Source organism: Ctenopharyngodon idella, unplaced genomic scaffold (genome assembly GCF_019924925.1).
Source record: "Ctenopharyngodon idella isolate HZGC_01 unplaced genomic scaffold, HZGC01 HZGC01CH25, whole genome shotgun sequence".
Classification (NCBI taxonomy): domain Eukaryota; kingdom Metazoa; phylum Chordata; class Actinopteri; order Cypriniformes; family Xenocyprididae; genus Ctenopharyngodon; species Ctenopharyngodon idella.
In genome coordinates this window covers 392,379-415,166 of record NW_026138716.1, presented here as the reverse complement: position 1 = coordinate 415,166, position 22,788 = coordinate 392,379, and the positions used below count along the sequence as shown (strand labels likewise).

The 22,788-nt window shown below is 38.3% G+C and overlaps 1 protein-coding gene and 1 long non-coding RNA gene across 10 annotated transcripts in view; both read right to left on the bottom strand.

The window, feature by feature from the left end:
* LOC127507918 (uncharacterized) overlaps nucleotides 1-12,804 on the bottom strand; it is an 83,872-nt gene extending 71,068 nt beyond the window's left edge. Inside the window, exons 1-15 of one of the 8 annotated variants that reach the window (XM_051885348.1) lie at nucleotides 12,491-12,804; nucleotides 12,342-12,411; nucleotides 11,281-11,652; nucleotides 10,581-10,782; nucleotides 10,376-10,483; nucleotides 10,161-10,294; nucleotides 9,887-10,057; nucleotides 9,576-9,793; nucleotides 9,243-9,461; nucleotides 8,749-9,101; nucleotides 7,952-8,354; nucleotides 7,734-7,798; nucleotides 7,572-7,655; nucleotides 7,351-7,450; nucleotides 5,143-5,377 (exon numbers count right to left, since the gene is read on the bottom strand). In XM_051885348.1, the coding sequence (XP_051741308.1) occupies nucleotides 8,088-8,354; nucleotides 8,749-9,101; nucleotides 9,243-9,461; nucleotides 9,576-9,793; nucleotides 9,887-10,057; nucleotides 10,161-10,294; nucleotides 10,376-10,483; nucleotides 10,581-10,782; nucleotides 11,281-11,652; nucleotides 12,342-12,411; nucleotides 12,491-12,560 (2,184 nt within the window). In that variant the 5' untranslated portion in view covers nucleotides 12,561-12,804 and the 3' untranslated portion in view covers nucleotides 5,143-5,377; nucleotides 7,351-7,450; nucleotides 7,572-7,655; nucleotides 7,734-7,798; nucleotides 7,952-8,087. The other 7 variants (XM_051885346.1, XM_051885349.1, XM_051885347.1 and 4 more) reach the window with 7 other exon arrangements.
* LOC127507941 (uncharacterized) overlaps nucleotides 1-17,967 on the bottom strand; it is a 144,519-nt gene extending 126,552 nt beyond the window's left edge. Inside the window, exons 1-2 of one of the 2 annotated variants that reach the window (XR_007928544.1) lie at nucleotides 17,439-17,967; nucleotides 16,840-16,886 (exon numbers count right to left, since the gene is read on the bottom strand). This is a non-coding gene — a long non-coding RNA (uncharacterized LOC127507941). Of the gene's footprint in view, nucleotides 1-16,839 lie in introns of both variants that reach the window. The other variant, XR_007928542.1, reaches the window with a different exon arrangement.
* Between the last annotated feature and the right edge of the window lie 4,821 nt (nucleotides 17,968-22,788).

The window sequence follows — 22,788 nt, the reverse complement described above, 5'->3', positions numbered from 1 at the left end:
TTGAGCAGCAAATCATCATATTAGAATGATTTCTGAAGGATCATGTGACACTGAAGACTGGAGTAATGATGCTGAAAATTCAGCTTTGATCACAGGAATAAATTACACTTTACTATATATTCACACAGAAAATAGCTATTTTAATTTGTAATAATATTTCGCAATATTACTGCTTTTAATTAGGTTAATTAGGTTACCCTAACCCTAATTTTAATGTAAATGCAGCCTTGACGATCATAAGAGATTTATGACCTATGCTGAGATATTAAAAAGGTTGTCAATTTACTGTCAATAAATACCTTGAGATGGCTTGAAAAACACACAAACCATATCTTGTCGCAATGGTATGTTCATTGTCTTCACGTTTCATCAGTCAGTATGTTTCTGCATTTTATTCAGCTGCTGCTAAAGCGAATAGCTGAATTACTTCTGCGAGAGAGCGCCCTCTGGCTTCCAGTATGAATGAAACATATATTACACGAGAGTGAGCATGTTTAGATCGCCTCATTTTAGTTAAGAATAATAAATGACAATAATGTTTAGTTTTAAACAAGTGTTTGACAGTCAAATATCTGTGTTTTCTTTTTATTATGACAGGGGGTCTAATAAATGTAAGCACTGTATACTAATGTGTTTCTATTTTAAATAGAAATAAGGAAATTGTTCCTTTGTAGTTCTATATAAAAACCTGTATGTCACTTGTATGTGTATCCTTCAGAGGTTTTCTTCATTTTGAGAAATAAGTTATCCAAAAATAACCAGTTAAGGTCAGAGGTTATATTGGTCACATTGAATTGTTTTGTCAATTTTGCTCAAAATTGAATTAACAAACCTAAGTTAGCAAAGAAATGTTACTGTGTTTTGTTTTAAAGCAAATTCATAAATGCTCACCTGGAAGAAATGTTGCATTATTTTTGTAAGATATATGTTAAACTATATATGTTAAACTATGCACCACATAACAAAAGAATGAATACACTGAATGGGTGCGTACAAGATGGCAATAAGTCATGCTATAATCAGTTAGCATTTTAGAGTCTTTTCAAAGTAAAACCACATGACTTGATCTTGAAAACATCATAATTAAACTTCTCATCTGCAGATTTGAAATATAACATGGTCAGACATGTGGCTTTAGCTGCAATGCATTTCTAGATTGCTACAAGGCCAACTTCACTTTTATTTTCATAACGATATTTCATAAAAAATAAATTTTGAATAACTATTATGACAATAATTAATTATGACTTTACAATAAACTGCATAGTGTCTGCCATTTCTTGGGATTTATTCAAAGGGGGGAGGATGTGCTGGCTAACAGGTTAAAAATGTCACGTTTTCATGAATACATCTTTATTATATGATTTAATATATGGAGATAATATTTATACTGATTAACTGATTACACGGTGGAAAACTGAACTTTCTGAATAAAAGAATGAAACTTTTCCCTTTTCCTTATAAAATGCTTGTTGTCAGTGGAGTCAGTTTGTGCTGCATCACGCTAAGAATATGCAGATAAATTAAGTCTGATTACACATTGGCAAAGCTTTCCAAATAAAGAAATATGTCATGTGACACTGACGACTGGAGTAATGATGCTGAACAACAGAAATAAATTGTATTTTAAAGTAGCCCATAGTAAAAATAGAAAACCATTGTTTTACATGGTGATAATATTTCACCAGTACAAAAGCATCTTTTGTGAGCTGTAATGTGTGACTCCATTAACACTCGATGTACTGTCGTTTACACATTAGAGATGAAACTCTGATAATCACTGCATCATCTGTTAATGAGACAGTGATGTTGTTTCTTACAAATAATTTGCTTTGCAAAACAAGTGTTGATCTTCCCAACAACAACAACAAGTGGTTGTTCCCAACAACCCAGTTAAATTTATCTTAAACTTGTTGCAGTTAATAACTGATTTTTGTTCTCAAGATTGTTTATAAAAAAAGAATGATATACAACAAAGCACAGCTTAAAAATAAAAATAAAGATTCCAAAAAAAAAATGTTTATTAAGAATGAGAAGAATATTAAGATATCTTGAATACTTTTAGAGTAACAGGCATGGAAACTTTAGAAAAAGAATATTTATGGCACTCAGGTGTGTTCTATGCATTTCAGGTGATAGAAAAAAGGAGATGCATTTCTAGTTTCAACATTATTTGTTCTTCAGATATTCCTCTTTAAAATAAAAACAGCATCGGCTGTTTGTATAAAAGTGACCCACATTTGGATTTTGACCACTGAAAATGTGTACATTCAACCAATTTACTGATGGGACCGCATTAAGATCTCCATATCTCTGAGATTGAACCATCGAGAGCCTTTAAAATGAAGATACCAAAAGAAAAGTTTGTTGAGAACCAGAATCTTTTTTTTTTTTTTTTTGACTTTAGATAATTAATAGGAATATTGATAAATCACATTATGAAATAAATGTTTTTCTCCAAAACATGTTGGCCACAATTATTGGCACCCTTTTATTCAATACTTTTTGCAACCTCCTTTTGCCAAGATAACAGCTCCGAGTCTTCTCCTATAATGCCTGATGAGTTTGGAGAACACCTGACAAGAGATCAGAGACCATTCCTTCATACAGAATCTCTACAGATCCTTCAGATTCCAGCTCCATGTTGGTGCTTCTTCTCTTCAGTTCACTCCACTCATTTTCTATAGGGTTCAGGTCAGGGGATTGAGACAGCCATGGCAGAAGCTTCATTTTGTGCTCAGCGACACATTTTTGTGTTGGTTTTGATGTTTGTTTTGGATCATTGTCCTGATGGAAGATCCAACCACGGCCCATCATTGGATTTCTAGCAGAAGCGGTCATGTTTTGATTTTTTTATCTGTTGGTATTTGATAGAATTCATGATACCTAGACAAAAACAGGCGACTCTCATCTTTTCTTTCCTTTTAAATCTTTTTACAAGAAATCCCTCAGGTCATAAAGATCTTTGTTTTTCCACCTTCACGAAGAGACGAGTGCTATCTTTATGTCTTCTTGTTCACCTAAATGCCAAGTAATGTATCTGTTTCCTTGCTTTACCCAAGGCAAAAAAGCCATGTGTAAACTGTGTAACAGAGACTTTAAATTATATGCATTTATGGTGAAATTACGTATCAGGCTCTTAAGATTTAATATTTTATTTTAGGCAGGCAACCACCGTACTCATCAGCAGGACAGTAAGCTGTCATTAAACAGTGCGGAGATTTTTAGACGGAGATTATTGTATTAGTTGCCCTTGTTTTGTTAATGTTTTGTTTGATTAGAGTTTGAAGAGTTTTTTTTTTTTTTTTTTTTTTTTAAATAAATATTTTATATAAAAAAAAAAAAATAAAAAAAAAATTGAAAACGCTCTGCATCTGTTTTGGAAACGCATACGATCCCGGTTAAAAGAGTTCTCCAACTCAAATCTCACATCGAGAACGTAGTTAGTGATATCAGCCGAATAAAACCGCTTCTGGTAATAGCACAGCTTTATTGCAGCAAATCCCAAATCAGCAGTAGTGTTTTTGTTTTTTTAAATAAATATTATTAAATTATAAAAAAAATCCAATATAACCCTGCCTCATGTCTGAGGCTGTAACACATATGTAATAAAAATGGCACACACATTTAGGAAACTGAATAAAGAGGAGATATGAAAAGGAATTGAAATAACTTTTAGTTCTCATTATGCATACAGTTATAACAGATGAATGTTGCTTTAACAATTTTCCATAAAGGTTCTCAAAACAAACAAACAAACAAACAAAAAAAAAAAAAAAAAAAAACCACCACTGCTGATTTGGGATTTGCTGCAATTTACTTCTTTTTACCGCCCACTTCAAATTAAGTGTGCCCTGTCACTCTTTTGTGACTTCCATGTGTACCAGTGAGTACTTTCATGTACCCATGGGACCAGTTGGGGGCAATCGCTCTCAGTGGCTACGTTTACATGCACCCATTTTTGTCAATCCGAATGAATTGAATGCATTGATTTGTAGAGTGGGAGAAGTTATTACATTTCTAATTAGGTCAGTTACAAAAAGAATTCCTTGACAATCAAGTTTATATCGTTTATATCGTTTTATCAACTCCGTGTCATCATTCAGCTCCAATACATCATATCTTCATTTGAAAGCATGTGTCTCCTCAGCTCTGCTGCCATCTTGTTACTCCTAACTATAAGTTAGGATACCTCTCCAGTACTCTTAAATAAAGGGATAGTTCATCCAAAAATGAAAATTATCCCATGATTTTCTCACCCTCAAGCCATCCCAGTATATTCAGAAGAACTGTGAGAGAAAAAGGCGCAATTACATTTTTTTTTTTTTTTAATGGTGGAAACAAACTCTCTCAAATCCTCTGTCTGTCTGAAGACTGTGCTGAAGGTTTCACAGCAGGTGTCTAGGGTAAAGCCTTCGTTTAACCAGGGTCACATTTGTCCTCTCACTTTTTTTTAGACTCGGACACGCTGACGGACATGCAGCGGCACTGCTTGACGCGCTGGATCTTGCGGAGCAGTTTCTCCGCCACACTGCAGGTGAGGAAAATTGTCAGTGAGTGCTGGTCCTGCGAAGCGCAGTCAAAACTCTCCAGCACAGCAAAGTTCTTCCCAGCGGATGCACCTGCTCTCAAAAGCTTGAATCCAGTGCTGTACTTGGTGAACGCCTACACACCGGTGACACCGGTGAGCTTTTCCACAAAATTCACCAGCAACCTCAACCGTCCAGGTTCAGACGTCCACAGAATTCGGTGCGTGAGGACAGGAACAGGAGACGCAATTTCTTGCAGTGGAAGAGACCCAGTTAAATGTGTTCATGCTTCCTGGCCCTAAAATACCAGGCCTTCTTGACTGTCCAAACACACCCAAAGCTGTGATCTTGACCAAGGCCGTGGGAATATGTGCGTACGCTGCCTGAAACAGAAAGCCCAGGAGAGGATTTGGCTGAAAAGCAGGCGAAGGCAGTTACGACGGAGAATCGCTGAACTGAAACGGTGTTCATTCCGTTGAATGTGGGGAACATTTTGAAAAAAAAAAAAAACACCCATGCAGCTCTACACAGTTCCCATCGAAAATATAGCTGGACTATGAAGGTTTATGCATTTGGTTATCAGCGTTTTCCATAAGAACAAAGAAACTCAAACTAAAACTTGCCTAGAGAATTTAATTGAGCACACATTCAGATTTTACATTTCAAATTAAAATGTCAGAGATAATGACCCTCTTTGGAAAATTGTTAGAGTTGGTAGGGTCCACTTAAGTGCAACAGTCCCGCAGCTTCCACAAGTATGTTATTCAGTTTTCGTTCTTTGCACATTTGCCTTTGCAGCTGGGGGAGACTTATCTCAAAAACACATGGTTTCTGGTCCCCACTGACTTCTGTAATACAATGTAAAATTACAATTAATTTGATTTCTTCATTTTCTAAAAATGACAACTTTTGGTATAATAATGGAAGATGTACACAAAAGATCCAGTTCAAAAGTTGACATATGCTTGATTCTTAATTCATAATAGTGTGTGTTGTTACCTGGATGACCAAAAGCTGCAGACATTCACTGATGCCCAAGGCAACACAACACATTAAGAGAGCCAGTGGCTGTAAATCTTTGAACAGGATGATTGGAAATTGTTCTTATTTTATTTAAAGATCTACTTTTTTTTAGTACTGCCCTACAAAAGCTACATAAAATATTTTCCAGAAGACAAAATAAAAACAATTTACCCCCCAATTATCCTGTACAAATGTTTACACGCCCTGAATTTTAATGCAATGTTTCCTTCTGGAGTATCAGTAAATGTTTTCACCATTTGTAACAGTTGTGTATGAACCCCTCAGTTGTCATCAGTGTGAAAATATGGATCTTAAAAATCATACTCACTGCTGAAAAGGGTTAAAATATGCAGAATATGCTGGAAAGGACAAACTTGGGACTTGTCATAAAAAATCATAATGACACACAGTACTGAGAATCAGTTAAGTGTACGTAAACTTTTGAACTGCTTCATTTGTGTAAATGCAGATATTATTATATATTGTGGACTATATGTAAACATCTCTTATAATAAAACATTTTTGTTGCAGTGGGAAATAAAAAAAAAACTGTTACAAAAAAAAACAAAACACCAATTATTCTCTGGTTACTGGGGTTGTCAGGGGTGCTCCCAATCTACAAATACATATACTTAAAATAACTGTACATTCTTCACAAAACCCCCCAAACAATCTCACACACATCAGGACTAATAATCAGTCAAACACTCAAATAAAAACAGTTGTATACAAACATTTAAATTGCACCCAAAGTAGTTTTTATATCGTTATCCTGCTTTTTGTTTTCAAGTCACGTTATGCATAAAAACCCTTTGGCAGAATTTTTCAGGCTGAATGTTCTTAGGCCTGATCTGCTTGCAGTAAAGCTGAAAAAAGACCTTTTCCCATTGTAAGACAAAAAGGTACTGATCGATCGATATTTACTCATAAACTGACGATGCATAGTTTAACATATATCTTACAAAAAAATGTCTTCCAGGTGAGCATTTGATTCTCTCCTGTTGCTCTCACACCACGGTGCTTCAAGTTAAGCCATCTCTAATGTGTAAACGACAGTATACTAGATAAATGACTGTAGTGTTAATGGAGTCACACATGTCAGCATTAGCCAGCAGACAAAAGATGCTTTTGTCATTTTAAATGAGTGCGACTGTGACCAACTATAACTGAAAACAACATTTACAGTCAGACTTATGAAAGAACATGAAAATGCATAAAGTGGAAACATTAACACAGCTTTGTGATAAAGTATTTAATGCGTGTTATTGGCTACATATTTACTTTTGTTTCTGATTAGTGTAACAATATGATTTTAATTAGCAATTAATTGCTATTTTAAGTAGTATAGATCAGCAAATACATGTGCAAAGCAAATAAAAGGACAATATTTAGTTTAAAAACAGTCTAGCCTTCAGTCCAATTATTTTCCACAAACTCTGATTAATGAATTAGTAAGTTTTAATAAATGTTATCAATTTATATGTTTCTTTTTTGAACGATTAAAAACAATTCACAGTGTAATGCCTGAGTGCTTCCCCCAGTTCACACCTTTTGAACCAACATCAAACCCCCCTCCCGCCTCATTTTCAGAGATGGACATACATTTTTTCAACGCAGCGAATTCATTTGACCAACTTGAAGCCGTGGGGAAATATTTTGGCCTCATGCAAAATTTCTGATGTCGTAGATTACTATTGATTTCGCTCATGAAAATTCACAAATGGTAAACGTGACCACACTTTTATTCTTACAATGGGTCGTACAAAACTTTTTTCAATCAGAACAGAAGCAGAGAGACCATTCGAATGTTGTGTGTTTTGTATGATCCCAAACTGGTGCAGAGGGGGGCGAAGGGAGCTCTCCAGCATGGGTCCATCATGGAGTGGGCCTTGATTTAGCTGTTGATGCAATGGAAAAAACAGAATCACAGATTAGACTCAGACTGCTGTCTGTGCAGAAGGGATAACTGGAGCTGACGCTCAGTGAATCACAGGCAGCAACGCTTCAGCTGTAACACACATTGTTTATCAGGTCTAAGCCCAAAAGATCCAGCACTATGCACCTGTGGATTCCTGTCGTTTCCTCCACACTTTCTTGCGTCTGCTGTGAGAGATAAAGAGAGCTTAAGCATATACACATGCGAAGAGAAATGTGTACTTGATGAATACAATGAATACATACTTTGATTGTGTTTGATGTGAATATATCTGGAGTTCCTCACAACAGACCGGCAGCAGTCCTTCTCACTGTGACAGATAAAGAGACATTGAAAGAAATGCAAGTAAGAGAAGAATAAGATGAATTGAACACACAAGCCACATGAAGTCCTGAACAAACAAAGCAAATTAACTGATGTCATGAAATCACGAGTCGGATGAGTTTTGTTTTAATTTAAATACCTTCGTCGTGTTGACTGCTGGAAGAAGAAGGTTTTAGGGGAAGTGTAATTTTGTGGACTGAAGTTGAGCACTTGGAGACCAAATAAACTGATATACGGAGAGAAGCAATGAACAGGTCATTACTGTGTACTGTGCATCATGGCACATACTGTCTCCAGTTGTTAAAAGGTGGGACGAACGCTAAAACTTCTTCTTCTTCTTCTGAGTGAGCTGCTGATGTTTGGTTATTTGTAGCTGCAACGAAGAAGAAATCGCAGATTAGACTCAGACTGTCTGTGTGAATCGAATGATTAGTGGAGCATATAAAACAGTTGGTTGAACTTATCTCGGCTGGAGAAGTCAGTGATCTTTCTCTCTCCAGGACAAACAGATGATGGGCAGCAGGGGTTTCTGTCACAGCAGACTGTAATAAGGACACGTTACTGATGTGACTCTGTTTGTGAGTGTGTGAGAGTGTGCCATTTTGACAGAACTCGTGTTTATGCAAACATTCAACATAAAATGAAAATTATATTAGTAGGCAAGGAGAAGAGATATGTGGCTTGGAAATTAGCCCGCTCACATATCTTTGAGTAACCTACTAAAAAAAGAGACAGAGTCATTCAGGGCAACTTGGAGAGCAAGAGAGGTGGCGTTTTGTGGCTGAAAACGAAAAAGTAGGCACAAAAAAAATGAATGGCTTGGAAAATTAGCCCGCTCATTCATCTTTGTGTAACCTACTAAAAAAAGTACATGGAAGCCTACTCATCCAGCCACTCCAGGTTCAGGCCCTCTCCACGGAAAGACTTTCTCTTTACCCCATAGTCAAATTTGAATTGTGTGTCCACGGTGATGTCCTGCAGTGCCTTGAAGAGGATGACATCCTTGTCTTCTCCGTTCACCTTCAGCACACAGTGAAAGGGCTTTAAGTTGGGCCTTTTGGAAGAATGGTTAATTCTTCTGCCAACTGTGTTTGCGTCGGGGTGGCACTCGCAGGGGAAGGTCTGGGCGTCGATGCACAGGTCTCTCTGTCCAGCTTTAAAGAAGAACACGTACCCGGCCTCGTCATGAATGTTCTGCATCATGGCCCTCCCTTCTGCAGCTGGGATTACCTTCCCGTGGTAATCGCACACAATGTCGCCTTTAGAAAACCGTCGTGTTGCAACCACTCCTATAATCAAGAGAGCATTACATTTTGAGTTACTGAATAAACATGACATGTAGACAGACATTTCAGGATTTCATTTTAGTTCTTGGTGCAGTTAATGGCAGCTAAAATGTACATTTACATTATTGCATAAGGTTTTCTTACCTAGACCTTGCTCGGCACCAAAGTCCTTGATGGCCAGGCCTGTCCAGGTCTGCTCAGACACACATCTAATTATGACCTCATCAGTCTCGATGGTGCGCTTGGGAGCCGGTTTCCACAACCGTTCGATCTCTTCGGGCTTGGGATAGTTGGCCTTCCACCCCTCCTGCGTGATCAGCCTCGCCACCTTTACGGCTGAAGGCTTGCGGAGTGTGAAGCGTGCTGAAAGACAGAATGAAATGACTTTACTCATGCCTGTCACTCGTCACAGTGGCCTTGTGTCAATGAGTTAATGAGTGTCAATGCTGTATCAATGCATTAATATTAATAACTTACACAGCAGATACTCCTCTCTCTGGGCGTACTGAGAAGTCCGCCACTTGTCGTAAAAGACACGGTCTGCAGGAAACCCTGAATCAACCCGCTGCCTTTTGGTTGGTGGCTGGCCCTCCAGAGAAACCGGAAATCTGGTCACAAAGGCAGAGAAGTCTTTCCGCGAACTGGTTCCAGCTGTACCCAGTTCAGCTAAGGAGGTGTCATCGTCCGAAGAAGTGCTGTACAAGTGAGGAATACAGGGTTTAAGATATGAGAAAAATGAGGACAACTTGCTCATTTCAGCTGTACAAATCGTTGGTGAAGAGACATACCCGGCCAACGAGTCCAACAGCTCAGCTGCGTCCACAACATCCCGAGGCCGGACCGCACCAGCGCTATGGGTGTACTGGTTCACGGCCTCCTGCTGCTGCGCCGGGAGCTTCTGTGCTGCCGTCCCAACAGCCCTCCGTACATCCTGACTCGTGAAAGGGGCCAGTTTATACCTGCAGTAAGAAAATGTAAAAAGAAAGGTTAATTGAGATATGACTGTGACTGACAAGATGTATCCGTTCAGACACGTGCACGTGGATCCTTGTAGGTACGTACATTTCATGGAGGCGATTCATGTCTTGTGAGACACTGTGAACAGCCTCGCGGGACGATGACACGAAAAAACTTTGGCAGAATTTTTCGAGCCCAATGTTCTCAGGCCTGATCTGCCTGTAGTACAGCTGCAAGCACTGTGAAAAAAGACAGAAGAGTTATTGAATGTAAAACACTGGTGATAATCAATCTGCTGTTTGAATCATACTAAATCTTACAGCTTCCTCCTCTTTCGTCAAGGCGATTCCCATACTTGAAGCCTTATGCTTCTGTACGCAGATCACCACTCTGCCGCCCTCTGTGATCCTCTCCACCCAGTCTGCATCCTGGAAAACATCGAAAAGGGGTTATTTACTAATGCATTCGTGTGCAAATATTTCAGCATATCACGAGTATAAACTCATTACAAACAGATGAACTTACGGTCAAGGCTTCCACAGTTCCTGGACGCTGCATGTGCCGGAACACCAAGAGCGCCTCGCAGTAATAGCGGTACAGCGTCTTCTCTGTGTTTGACAGCTCTTTCCTCTTCAGCAGATCCCCGTGGATCCTGAGGAAATCTGGCTTTGCCACTCGCAAAATCGTCTGGCAATCTTTAATGCCAGGAGCGCCATCCACAAACCGCCTGTGTTTAAACATAACAAACAAGACACGTTATTGAAGACAACACTCTTGTGAAACTGAACACAAGGAAATGTCACAGCTTACAACATGTACTGTATGAAGGTCAACATTAATGTCAATGTATGCATTTCTGCAGTTTATACAGGACGATTTGATTTGAATCTCAGAAATATCACCACACGCGTTTAAACCCTTAACCCCGTCTTGTCACGAAATTATAAACACTTACTCAGTATTTTTGTCTTGTTTAAAATGCCATAAGATATTGTCTTGTTTTCTGGAGGAAAAATCTAAATCATGTGAGCTGTTGCTTAAAAAAGCTAAATTGTCTTCCAGTGGGGTAAGAAAATTCACTTCATTTAGATTTTTTCCCCTCAGAAAACAAGACAATATCTTATGGCACTTTTTAGAGATATCTGGACTGGAATCGAGACAAAAACACTGAGTAAGAAAAGCATTTTTTGCAGTCAACTTACAGTACATGGTTTACTGCACTTACTTTTGAGTACGATCAGATGGGTGGTCAGCCTCTTGTGTTGGAGATGGAGCGGCAGCACTGGGAGAGTCACGTTCAGCCTCCAAGACCAGCTCAGACTCCTGGGGCAGGTCCGTGATGAAGAAACCACGGCGTAGAAGCTCCTTCACCATGGCGATGCGCGAGCACCTGTCGGGCAGGATCTCACAGAGCTGGTTGTAATTCCAGGCCCTGTTTTTGCGGATCCACGCTCGGCCGGAAGCCTTGGCCTTGGCCAGCTCATCTGCTCGTTCTTCTGCGGTGCTGTTTTTCATGCACACCCTTGTCAGGTGGACTGGGAGATTCTCCTGCGGCTTGTGGCAGAGCAGGCAGTGAACGATGCTGCGATCGGCAGATCTTCAAGAGAAAAAGACAAGATATAAAGAAATATGAACAGCAGAACAGGGCCTGGTCTATTAGCACTTCTATTGTAAGTGCCTGTAATGGGTGTTCAGAGGTGTGAAAGAGCACAGACTGTGACCAATTAGTAAACCCCCACACTGTCTTTAATAAAACCTTAGAAAAATTAACCATGCTTTTCAAATAAAACCAAAAACCCATGGTTAATATAGTTTAAACATTGTTTTTTTTTTTTTTTTTTTGTAGTAACCAGTGGTTAACCATTGTAATCAATACACCAAAAAACACAGTTGCATGTACTTGCACATATTCAACATCCGTATTCACAATCTAGTCAAAACGATTAGGAATATTCTGAGTAAACAACTATAAGATTTACAAGTCTGGAAAAATACCTGGGGCCCAGTTTCAATGTTTAAAACTTAAAAACGTACAATAACTTTGCTTTAAAACAAAACACAATAACTTTTTTTTGCTAACTTAGGTTTAATTTGATTTTGAGCAAAATTGGTTTGACTTAAACTCCATGCGACTAAAATGAGCAAAACAATTCAATGTGACCAATATAACATCTGACCTTAACTGGTTATTTTTGGATAACTTATTTCTCAAAATGAAGAAAACCTCTGAAGGAAACACCAGTAACACAAGCAAATAAAGTCAAGGTTCAAAAACACAAGCCTTACCTCTTCTGAGCTTGTTCAGCCATTGTAACAGCAAAGAGCAAATTATCCAGTGCAGGAAACAAGTATGTATCTGGATCAAAGAACACACAGTGTAAGAGAGCAGTGATTTCACATTGTGGTTTTGTGCCTGTGGGCGGGGCTCAGCTCACCTGCAGTGATGTCACTGAAGTTGAGCCAATTAAAGAACAAGAAGGAGGGGCCAGAAAATATCTGCAACATATATATATATTTATATATATAATGTCTTTACTGTCATTTTTGATCAATTTAGTGCATCCTTGCTAAATAAAAGTATTCATTTCTTCAATTTGTTTAAAAAAAAAAAAATCTTACTGACCCCAAACTTTTTAAGGGCCATGTGTAATGTTACAAAAGCTTTCTATTTGTATTAAATGCTGTTCTTTTTAACTTTCTATTCAAAGACCCTGAAAAAGAAATATCATTACAATTTAAATCGCGTTATCCTTCGGAAATTTCAGAAATTGATTTGCTGCTCAAGAAACATTTATTAATATTATCAATGTACGATAATGCTGTTTTTAATCAAATAAATGCAGCCTTGGTGGGCATAAGAGACTTTAATGACTTCCATTAACACTAGTCACTCGTTAGTTAGTCCTGTCGTTTACACATTAGACATGATGTGCTGTAAATCACCGCATGATCTGATAACGACACATCGTCTGAGGACCTTTATGGAAAATTGTTAAAGCAACATTCATCTGTTATAACTGTATGCATAATGAGAACTAAAAGTTATTTCAATTCCTTTTCATATCTCCTCTTTATTCAGTTTCCTAAATGTGTGTGCCATTTTTATTACATATGTGTTACAGCCTCAGACATGAGGCAGGGTTATATTGGATTTTTTTTATAATTTAATAATATTTATTTAAAAAAACAAAAACACTACTGCTGATTTGGGATTTGCTGCAATAAAGCTGTGCTATTACCAGAAGCGGTTTTATTCGGCTGATATCACTAACTACGTTCTTGATGTGAGATTTGAGTTGGAGAACTCTTTTAACCGGGATCGTATGCGTTTCCAAAACAGATGCAGAGCGTTTTCAAATATTTTTTTTTTTATATAAAATATTTATTAATAATATTTAAAAAAAAAAAAAAAAAAAACTCTTCATCATCTGCAAAGTACTGGAGAGAAATAAAAATCAAGAGATTTGAGTTGGAGAACTCTATATAAATTATAAATATATAATTTATAGATATATAATTTATAGATATAAATATATAGATATAACCTTGCCTCATGTCTGAGGCTGTAACACATATGTAATAAAAATAAAGGTCCTCAAAACAAACATTAAAAAAAAAAAATTACTTTGTGACTTAATAATTCATGCATGAAAGGGTTAAATATTAAAACAGTTCTTTTACACTGTAACAATATTTCACAATAATACTTTTTTTACTGTATTTTTAATCACTTCTTTCAAAAAGATTAAAAAAAAGCTTAATTATTCCAAACTTTTGGAATTATGATTGGCTGGCCTCTTTGTATGTGAAACTAGTTGCAGTATTACAAGATTACATATGAATACTGGGGTTTACCGTAGTTGTGTGGGGTAAAGTTCCGTCCATCCAGGAGATGACAGAAGCACCGCTGAACACGCAGGACACGATCAGACTCGAGTTTTGGTCTTCACCGCGTAGAAGACGAACACCAGCAAACTGACAGCTACCAGATAGAAACAAAATCATCATTATAGCTGGACTTTCTGCACTTTATTAGTTCTTTAATATCGTGACATAATTAATGTGGTGATGAGGAGTCTCATTTGGTCTAGTTTTAGTAACATTAACCTGCAGTTTTGACTGGAGAGCAGCTTTCACTCTCTGAGCTTTGGACTCGAGACGTGGAGACCCTCCATCCCCGGCTCTCTTAAAAAGCTCCGGAAACCACATCATTGACTCTACTGAATAAAAAATAAAAAAGGTAATTGCAACTTTTTATCTCAAAATTCCGCCTTTTTTTTCTTGCATTTGGGAGTTATAATGTCAGAATAGAGAGATATACAGCCAGAATTCAGTCTACCCAAATGAAATGCAGAAAAATAAAGTCAGCAGAACGACGCTTCTGGAAGCCAGCGGTCCACTGAACAGCTGTTTCACGGGGTCCAGTGCCTGTAAAAGAAGAAGCAAGGCCATCAAGACCTTAGTAAGGCTTTATGACATCTTGAGCTGCTACTGGGTCTGTTTTTCTCTTCATCGTCTTTGGGTCTGATCACAAGACTTACTGCCTGTTAACACAAACACACACACACACACACACACACACACAATATACAAAAAAGGAAAGAAAAAGATAAGTAGAACTTACCAGACAGCATTGTAGAGACGCTCCTCTTTCAGCTCAGTTTACCTACTTTAAGTTTAGTCTATAAAACTGGTGAAAAAAAAAAAAGTTTTTAAATCAACTCATCTACTACACTCCACCAGGATATCAACCTCTAGAGATCTAGTCATATTCAACATACATTTTACATGATTAATAATGCATTTTGTCCATATTAGTGGACAATAGCAGGGGTTCTGTGTCTTCATGAGCCCGTCGAAGCATAACATTTCAGATCAAAGCATTTATGAGTCTAAAAATTTGACTTTTGTTCCCATGATCACATGTTTTAATATTTATACTGAATAAAAAAGTATTGGTACTAAAAAGAAAAGAATGAAATTAAGCAATGGGTTAAGGGAGATTATTTATTATTTTAAAAAAAGAACTATATACAAAGCACAGCATAAAACATGAACAATAAAAGAAAGTAAACTATTGAACAAACAAGAACACACAAATCAATCAATACTAATTAACAACCAAATAACAATAAAAACTCTTAGGAAACATGGGGAAAACTAGAAATTAACAAGATTAAAAGTTACATGAAAGCATAAAACAACGTGAAACCAACTATATACACACAACAAAACCAAAGCAACAGCAACCTAAATAAAACAAACGCAGTGTGCTGCTCTTCTAGGGCTTCTCTCTCCACTGGAGAAAGAAGCCCCTCTGTACTATGGCTTTGCTAAATACCCCACGGAGCGTGAGCAGAAGCTGCCGCCTTCGCTTCCTCCAGAGTGACTGTCTAAATAATGAACAAATACAAAAACACATTAACTACAAACAAAAGTTAAGAACTCAGAAACTGCAATGAAAAAATGTAAAGGTGAAGCGTGTGCTCATACCTGGTTGCCCAGACAGCATATCTGTCCTACATGTCCTATGGTGTGGAGCTGTGCCACTCAAACAGGTCACAATCTGACACAGAACACCCCTGTTCAGCTCCTCTGAGAGCGCCAGAACCGGCCTGGTCTGCTCTTCTTCAGGCAGAGTGGGTGCAGCCTGGAGCACATCTACCAAATACAGGAAAAATTAGCATTTGCATACAGTTTTGAATGCATTTAGCAAAAACATGTTCATATTTATATACCTCGTTGAGCCCTCTTGGATCACCTGGGATTGGCAAGTCCAGATTGCCCGGTCTGGTATGTTGCCAATCTGTTGGTCTGACCGCTCTCTTGATCATCGTCCTGGCAAGAGGAGAGTCTGTAAAGAAAATCTAAAAAAAAAAAAAAAAAAAAAAAAAGAACAAGCGGTAATCTCATTGACTGTGCTAGTGATGAGCCGGTGAGTAAAAAAAATAAAATAAACTTACCTTGTGTTAATAATGATGATGATGATGATGATGATATGAGCCTCGGGCCCGAGCAGAGCGAGACCCGCGTGTAGGAAGCCAGCGTGTCACAGTTCTCCATCCGGGGCTACCTGGTTGATCTGGAAGTAGCATATGCACTTCTTTACTCATGCCGGTGCCGCTGCATTCACCTGAAACAATCAGGACAAACTCAATCACAAGTGAGTGCACTGGAGCTACAATGTCCCAAACATCACCAGCGAAGAGGGCAACAAGACTGCTGAGAAATCCAAGAGTGCGGAGAACTTGAGCCACGAATCACAGAGAGAACGAGCCGTCTGAACGATACTGCTGCTTCAAGGTATGTTAGCCATGCCAAAGAGCCAAATAGAAACATGACTGAACAGATATAACACGGACAATAGCTGCTGCCTCCTGGTTCGACTCTGTTCGGTCACTGGATCACATGTCGCATGTGTCGTCAGAGTTTGGCCCTGTCCAAGATGCAGCGAAGAACCATCTGTACAATGCATCACTATTGACATTTCTGGACAAGATACTGACATAATCAAGGCATCACAGAGCTGTTACAGTCCCATTCTGGTTATCGACATGATCAGTGCCTTGAAGCAGCAGTGGCTGGTTCAGACGGCTCGTTCTCTCTCTCTCATGGCTCAAGAACTCCGCACACGTGGAATAGACAGACCACCTCATGATCGATCGGCTTGGTGTTGTCCTCCACATGTGATGCTGTCGGACTAATAAAATGATTGGCATAAATATAAGCCCACAAGCCTCCTGGCTCATCAGGGACAGAGCCCATAGCAGCGATGTTCAGGTACCTGGCACATCTCTGCTCCGGTCCAAGACAAATCCATCTTCCTGGCACCTGTTTTCAATTTGCAACAACAGTTTTTATTATTAAATTATTAACTGTGTTCTTCAGAGAACACGTGTGTGAACGAGAAGACGGCCACACAGCTGCTTTATGGCAGAAGTATAAATGAGTGTGAAGCTGCATTCATTACATCTACACAAACACCCACACATGAATCGAGCACGATTTACTATTTCGTTCCCTCGATTTGCTCAATCATGCGCACGATATGAAAAAATACTATAGTAATTTGTATACTACAGTGTTTTTGAACCATGGGGCTCTGTATATCTACACAAATAAAACTCAAGTTTCTGGTCTTACAGTTTTTGTAATAATCGCTAGGACAGATTTGTCAAGAATTTGGCCATGCTTTCAAAACACTAAGTTACACACAGTTTTCCTAAGAAATAACGTTTAAAAAAAAAAAAAAACAAGACATCAGCGCGAGTAATAAAGAAAATGCGGTTCACAATCAGAAAATAACGACATAACATTGAACAACCTCTGGTGTTGTTTTATGTAAACATGTTATTTACAATGATTTTGTGAATCTGCACTTACCTTCCCTTCGTCTGATGTAAATCTCTCAGAAAATACCGAATGCTGTCAGCGCGCGCAAGATTTGAATGGAGCACGAGCGGGAATAAACGACTCGAAACAACGTCGGGCTAGAAAATAGTTGATACAAAATAGAATAAAATTTGTGGTTATGTTCTGGCAAACATGGTTTTTAAAACAACTCTACGAACTCACATTTACCGTCACAAATGGCGTGGGCGTGTCTACACGTGTCTACTCGCTTGTCCGTCGTCAGTGTGGGCGTGGCTACACATTTGTCTCATGTAGCAAACACCTTTGCCATGATATTCTGTTTTTGGAGATATCACATACACACAGTTATTCAAAACCTAATTGGCAGAGAGATGTTGAATAATTCACAATCCCCTCTCTTGACAGCATGACCAACATTTTTTTTTTTTTTTTTTTTGTAAATCACCCCTTCTTCAGGGATTTACAGTTTTTACGATTGCTTACACACTAAAATTAAAAATAACACACAGTTACTGAAACTCTACACTCAAGGAGCAAAACCTCAGTCCAGATCTGCACAACTATAAGCACATTCTCAGCCTCACACTTTTTGCAAAACACTAAACACACTTCTCTACATTAGACACAGAAATCTAACATAATGTCACTTCTTTGCCATTTCAAGACACTGCTGTCTAAAATACCACCCCTATAAACCAATTGATCAAACATGGCCGTCAGGTCTGCAGACACTTGTGTGCTTAACTGTAAACTCAACAATCAGGTGCAAGTACTACAAAAAGGCAACAGGTGAGTTTATGTGTCTTCAACAAAATGGAAGAATGTCCCGGGCCAACGTGATGGGTAACATCACAATGTATGTTGTGATCACGCAGAATGGGGCCCTCCAATCTTCACAGCAGAAGACCAAATATATGCAGAGCAGATGAGACACATTGTCATCTGGGACAATGTAAATTTCCAAATATCTGCTCTGGTCCAAAACTGGTTTCATAAGCATCCACAATTTTCACTCCAATACATCCCACCATACTGTCCCTTCCTTTTTCTTTTTCTTGACATGGAAGGTTTACAATCTCCTGTCAGGATATGCATTCAAGTCATGGAGGAGCCTGTGGCCTAATTGATTGATGCAGGGTCTGTGCAAGGATGGATTCACCAGTCAAGAAGATTCTTCCTTCGCTGTCTTGAGAGAGAGGACATCGCCTGTGATGTGGATGAAGTGCTTTGGCCAGATCCAGCTAGGCCAAGAGATGATGCTTAGGTGTTTTTCCTCTTCTTTTTTTTTCCATTTAAAATCATGCTTTTGTTTTGTCTCCACAAATGTTTTTGTTTGTGTAATATATTGTATTTAGAATATGTTCAGCAGTGTGTAAATGAATCAAACAGAATCAGAATGTTTGAACCATGTGTGCTCCATACGGTGTCAAAGTTGAGTTTTGTTAAATTAATGTATAGTTTTGAATGAAGTGTTTCATTTTGGAAAACAACTGATGTGTGGATCTGTGAATTGTGTGTAGTGTTTTGACAAAATGAAGTCTGTCTTCCTGTGCTTTGACTTATACTTAAGACATGTTCGTCCCAGAGCCAGGAGGCTCGTGGTCTGGAGAAGAGGTCTGTGTATTATAGTATCAATTGTATTTATTTCTATTTTTGTAATTGATGCAAAAACTTGAGAAAATGAGATCCAGGCGGTCCAGCAATGATTATGTGAGAGATCAAATTTGAATAAGGAATAACAAATTTATTAATTAAAAATTATAGAGACAAACAAATGAATTAAGTAATTAATAGTTAATAATAAAATCCCAAATATTGTATCTAACAGATGAAGATCAGAATATAGAGAAAGAAGGAACAAAATTAAGACATTTGCAGAATGAAATGAGAGGTAGGAGAGAAGAAGCAGAAGCAGAAGATGCAGAAGAGATGCGAGAAGCAAAAACAGCAAAGGAAAAGCCAAACTATCAAAGACCCAGTCCGTTTTATACCATAAGCATAGGAAAACTTACATCCCACTCAAACTTATGTTTTGGTCTAACAAGAAACGGTCAAACAGATTTATCCATTATATCATATTTGGGGTAACGACTAGGTCAGAGTGGTCAAATGTCAAAGATAGGTGAAAATATGAGGTCTGAAATGGAAACAGACATATTTTCATACAAAGGTACATCAAGTTCAAATGAGCAACTAATTCTGAAAACACCATCGCTTCTGCAGTACTCGTCCAATATCTAACCACAAACGTGGCAACGTGACCTGTCACATTGGAACACTTTGAAGAACTACTGAATATAGCAAGCATACATAAGAAGAATGATGAGGATTAAATCCCCCACTTGAGTCTTGATAGACTCATTTTAAAATTTAAAAGATACAAAATGGATACAGAACACATGAGATATAAAAAAGCATCAAATATAAATGAAGCTACTGGTACCTGGAAGCCCTCACCAGGCTGGTCCGACGAGGGCCACTAAAAGAACCCAACCCCGAACGTCCCCTGGACTTTGGCTGGGTTGAGGACTTAACGCAGCTGTCAGGTGGATAAAGGTGTGATCAAATTTCTTCCCCTCATCTTAAATTTTAGCCAGTGATGGTAATGAGTCAAATTAATCTGGCAAAACACTAGACCCCATTACTTGAACTAAGTCAAATAACATAACTATCAGATTTATCACACAAATAGACAAAATAAATCCTTTGATAAATCTAAACAACTCAATCCTTCAAAGTCTCAGTCTCTTCATTCTGTGCTTCAGCATCAGGACGATGTAATCAGTCTCTCTGTCGCATTCCCCTTGTGCTGCTAAGCACTGAGGTGCTCGTCGATCCTTCCTTGGTTCTAAGATGCTCTTGATCAGTTGGAGCAAACAGTGGGCTTTTAAGCCACCAGTTGAGTCTGCTCATTCTCCTCGTTGGTCCCCCTAAGGGACTCTTCCTTCCAGTGGTCACAATCAGGCGTCACACAGAAAAGCGAACTGGTTCGATGATGATGCCACACGTAATCTCCCGAGTGCATCTACTCGTACCGTACCTAGATATGATAGATAGATGTAGACGCGGAGAAGATAGAGCGGACACAGAAAAAACAACAAGAACAAAACAAGACAACAACATTGTCGTTTTTCATACAGTTAACAATACATTAGCACCCGGATTAGTAGGATGAATTTCCTCAATATTAACGGCTTTGACCTGTGAATGAAAACCTTGAAATGCTTTTGTTAGAGACAACATATATTTACACATCACCCCATCCAGTCCTCCTTGGGACCTGTGAAACCTGTGAAAATTCATGTGGTTTGAGGGCCGTCCAGGGCAGTTCAGGGCTTGAACTTATGATATTCCCTGATCTGGCAATCTCATACATAATTTGATTTTATAGTTATATGACTTTCTTTGTTGGTTTAAATAAGTCCATTATCAATAAATAATTTCTTGTTTTTACCCAGTAATATAAATTTTTCCACCTGGATAACACTCATGCCACTTTCAACATGTTAATCACAAGACAATATTTTACAATATTTTATATATTTAGAACAGAATCAGTTCCATTCAGTGGAATCCATCATGACCAGAGATGGGCACAAATACATCAAAAAGTATTTAGTTACAAATTACAAATACTTACTCATCAAATGTATTTAAATAAAATACAAAATACTGCTGTGAAAAAATGTATTTAATTAAAATACAAGTAATTTGTCATTTGAAAATACAAAAATACAAACAAAATTTACACGCAATCATTTGAAGTGTGAGAGTAACAGTGGAGTTAGATACACGTAAGAGAGAGTTGCTCTCAGTTGCTGTGTATAGCCAAAGCATTCAAAAAGCACCAACATCTATTTAGCAGTAGCATTAAAGTAAGAAATTCTACAGAATATTCAGTCAGGAGCAGTGAGTGATTTTGTCTTTTTCTTTTGTAGCTTGATTAACATTAATGACAGACAGCAGCAGGTTTATTAGTCTGCTGTCACTTTAAGAACGAACGCACAGACTGAATATACTTACGGTTACATTCATTATTCATTTAAGACACGACCGTGTTTTCACCTGCAATTAATCAGAATGTTATTTCTTATTACTTGATACCCATCCGTGGATTATCTGCAGCGCCCGCAGATATAACTGCGATCCGCGCATCACTAGACAGCGCACGTCACTCTTTAGCTAGCAAGTCAATTCACAAGTTCTAGCCATTTGCGTTAATCTTCTGTCCTATAAAGACATTCAGTGAATAATATCTGATAGTATATTTTACTAGATACTTGACCTTAAAGCAGTCTGACTGAGCACAAAAGCAGCTTCTTTACCTGCTTCTGACCTTGCTATGCAAAGTAAGACAGACGTAGTCATTGTCACTATCACGGTCGTGTCAGCACCAAGCTTCAGACACGCCCTCCATCAAGCGTTGACGCCGATGCCCCGTGTGAATGCACCGTTACAGTTCCTCCTGAACCAAAACAACGAGCTTATGCTGCGTTCACGCCATAACTACCGTAATTAAGAGATGGCAACCTGTGACATTATACTCGGAGTGGTTCGTGACTCGAATTTATGCATTTCAAAGGCAACACTATCAACGCCGAAATGAATCTGCAGCAGTCAGATGCTACAGGTCAGAGCTCTTTAAGCTGTTTATGTTCATTATTATCTCTCGTGATGCTGTTTTTTCCTGCTGTGTGCATTCATGTGTTTTGGAGGAGGCGTGGCTTTGGAGATGCTCTGAAGGGAGGGTGGGATTCCTATGCTTTCAAAGTTAGCTTGCTATTGCTAGCTCCTCCGAAAATGACCTACCCTACCTTTAAGCCTGGAGATGAAAGTTAATGTATGCGAGAATAAAATAATAAATTTGAATGTATTTTAAGTATTTTACAAAATACTCAAAAGTAATAAAATACGTATTTTAAATACATTTAATTAAAATACTGCCCATCTCTGATCATGACATGCTGAAAAGAAAAGGAAAGTTAGGTGTGGGGTAAACAGGACAAGCTTGCTTGTTTTGCCTTCCCAAGTTATTCCCTGCACAGGTGTGGCACTGTTTCTTTCTGCCACAATAACCCAGGTCAGGATAGTTAGCCAAATTCATCCATGACCATTATTTTATTAGGCATAATCCACATAATGTGCCCATTTTAGAAAAATTGAATACAGCTGTTTATGGCATTTTGTCTGCCTTCGTGCACCATCACACACACACGCACACACACACACACACACACACACGCTTTCACACACTTTCTCTGTCTCTGGCCAGAGTATCATCTTTTTTTTCTGTTTTGTCACTGCCTCTGCAAACAGTGAACTGAATGGGGAATGTATATTGTTAAGGGTGGAATTACCA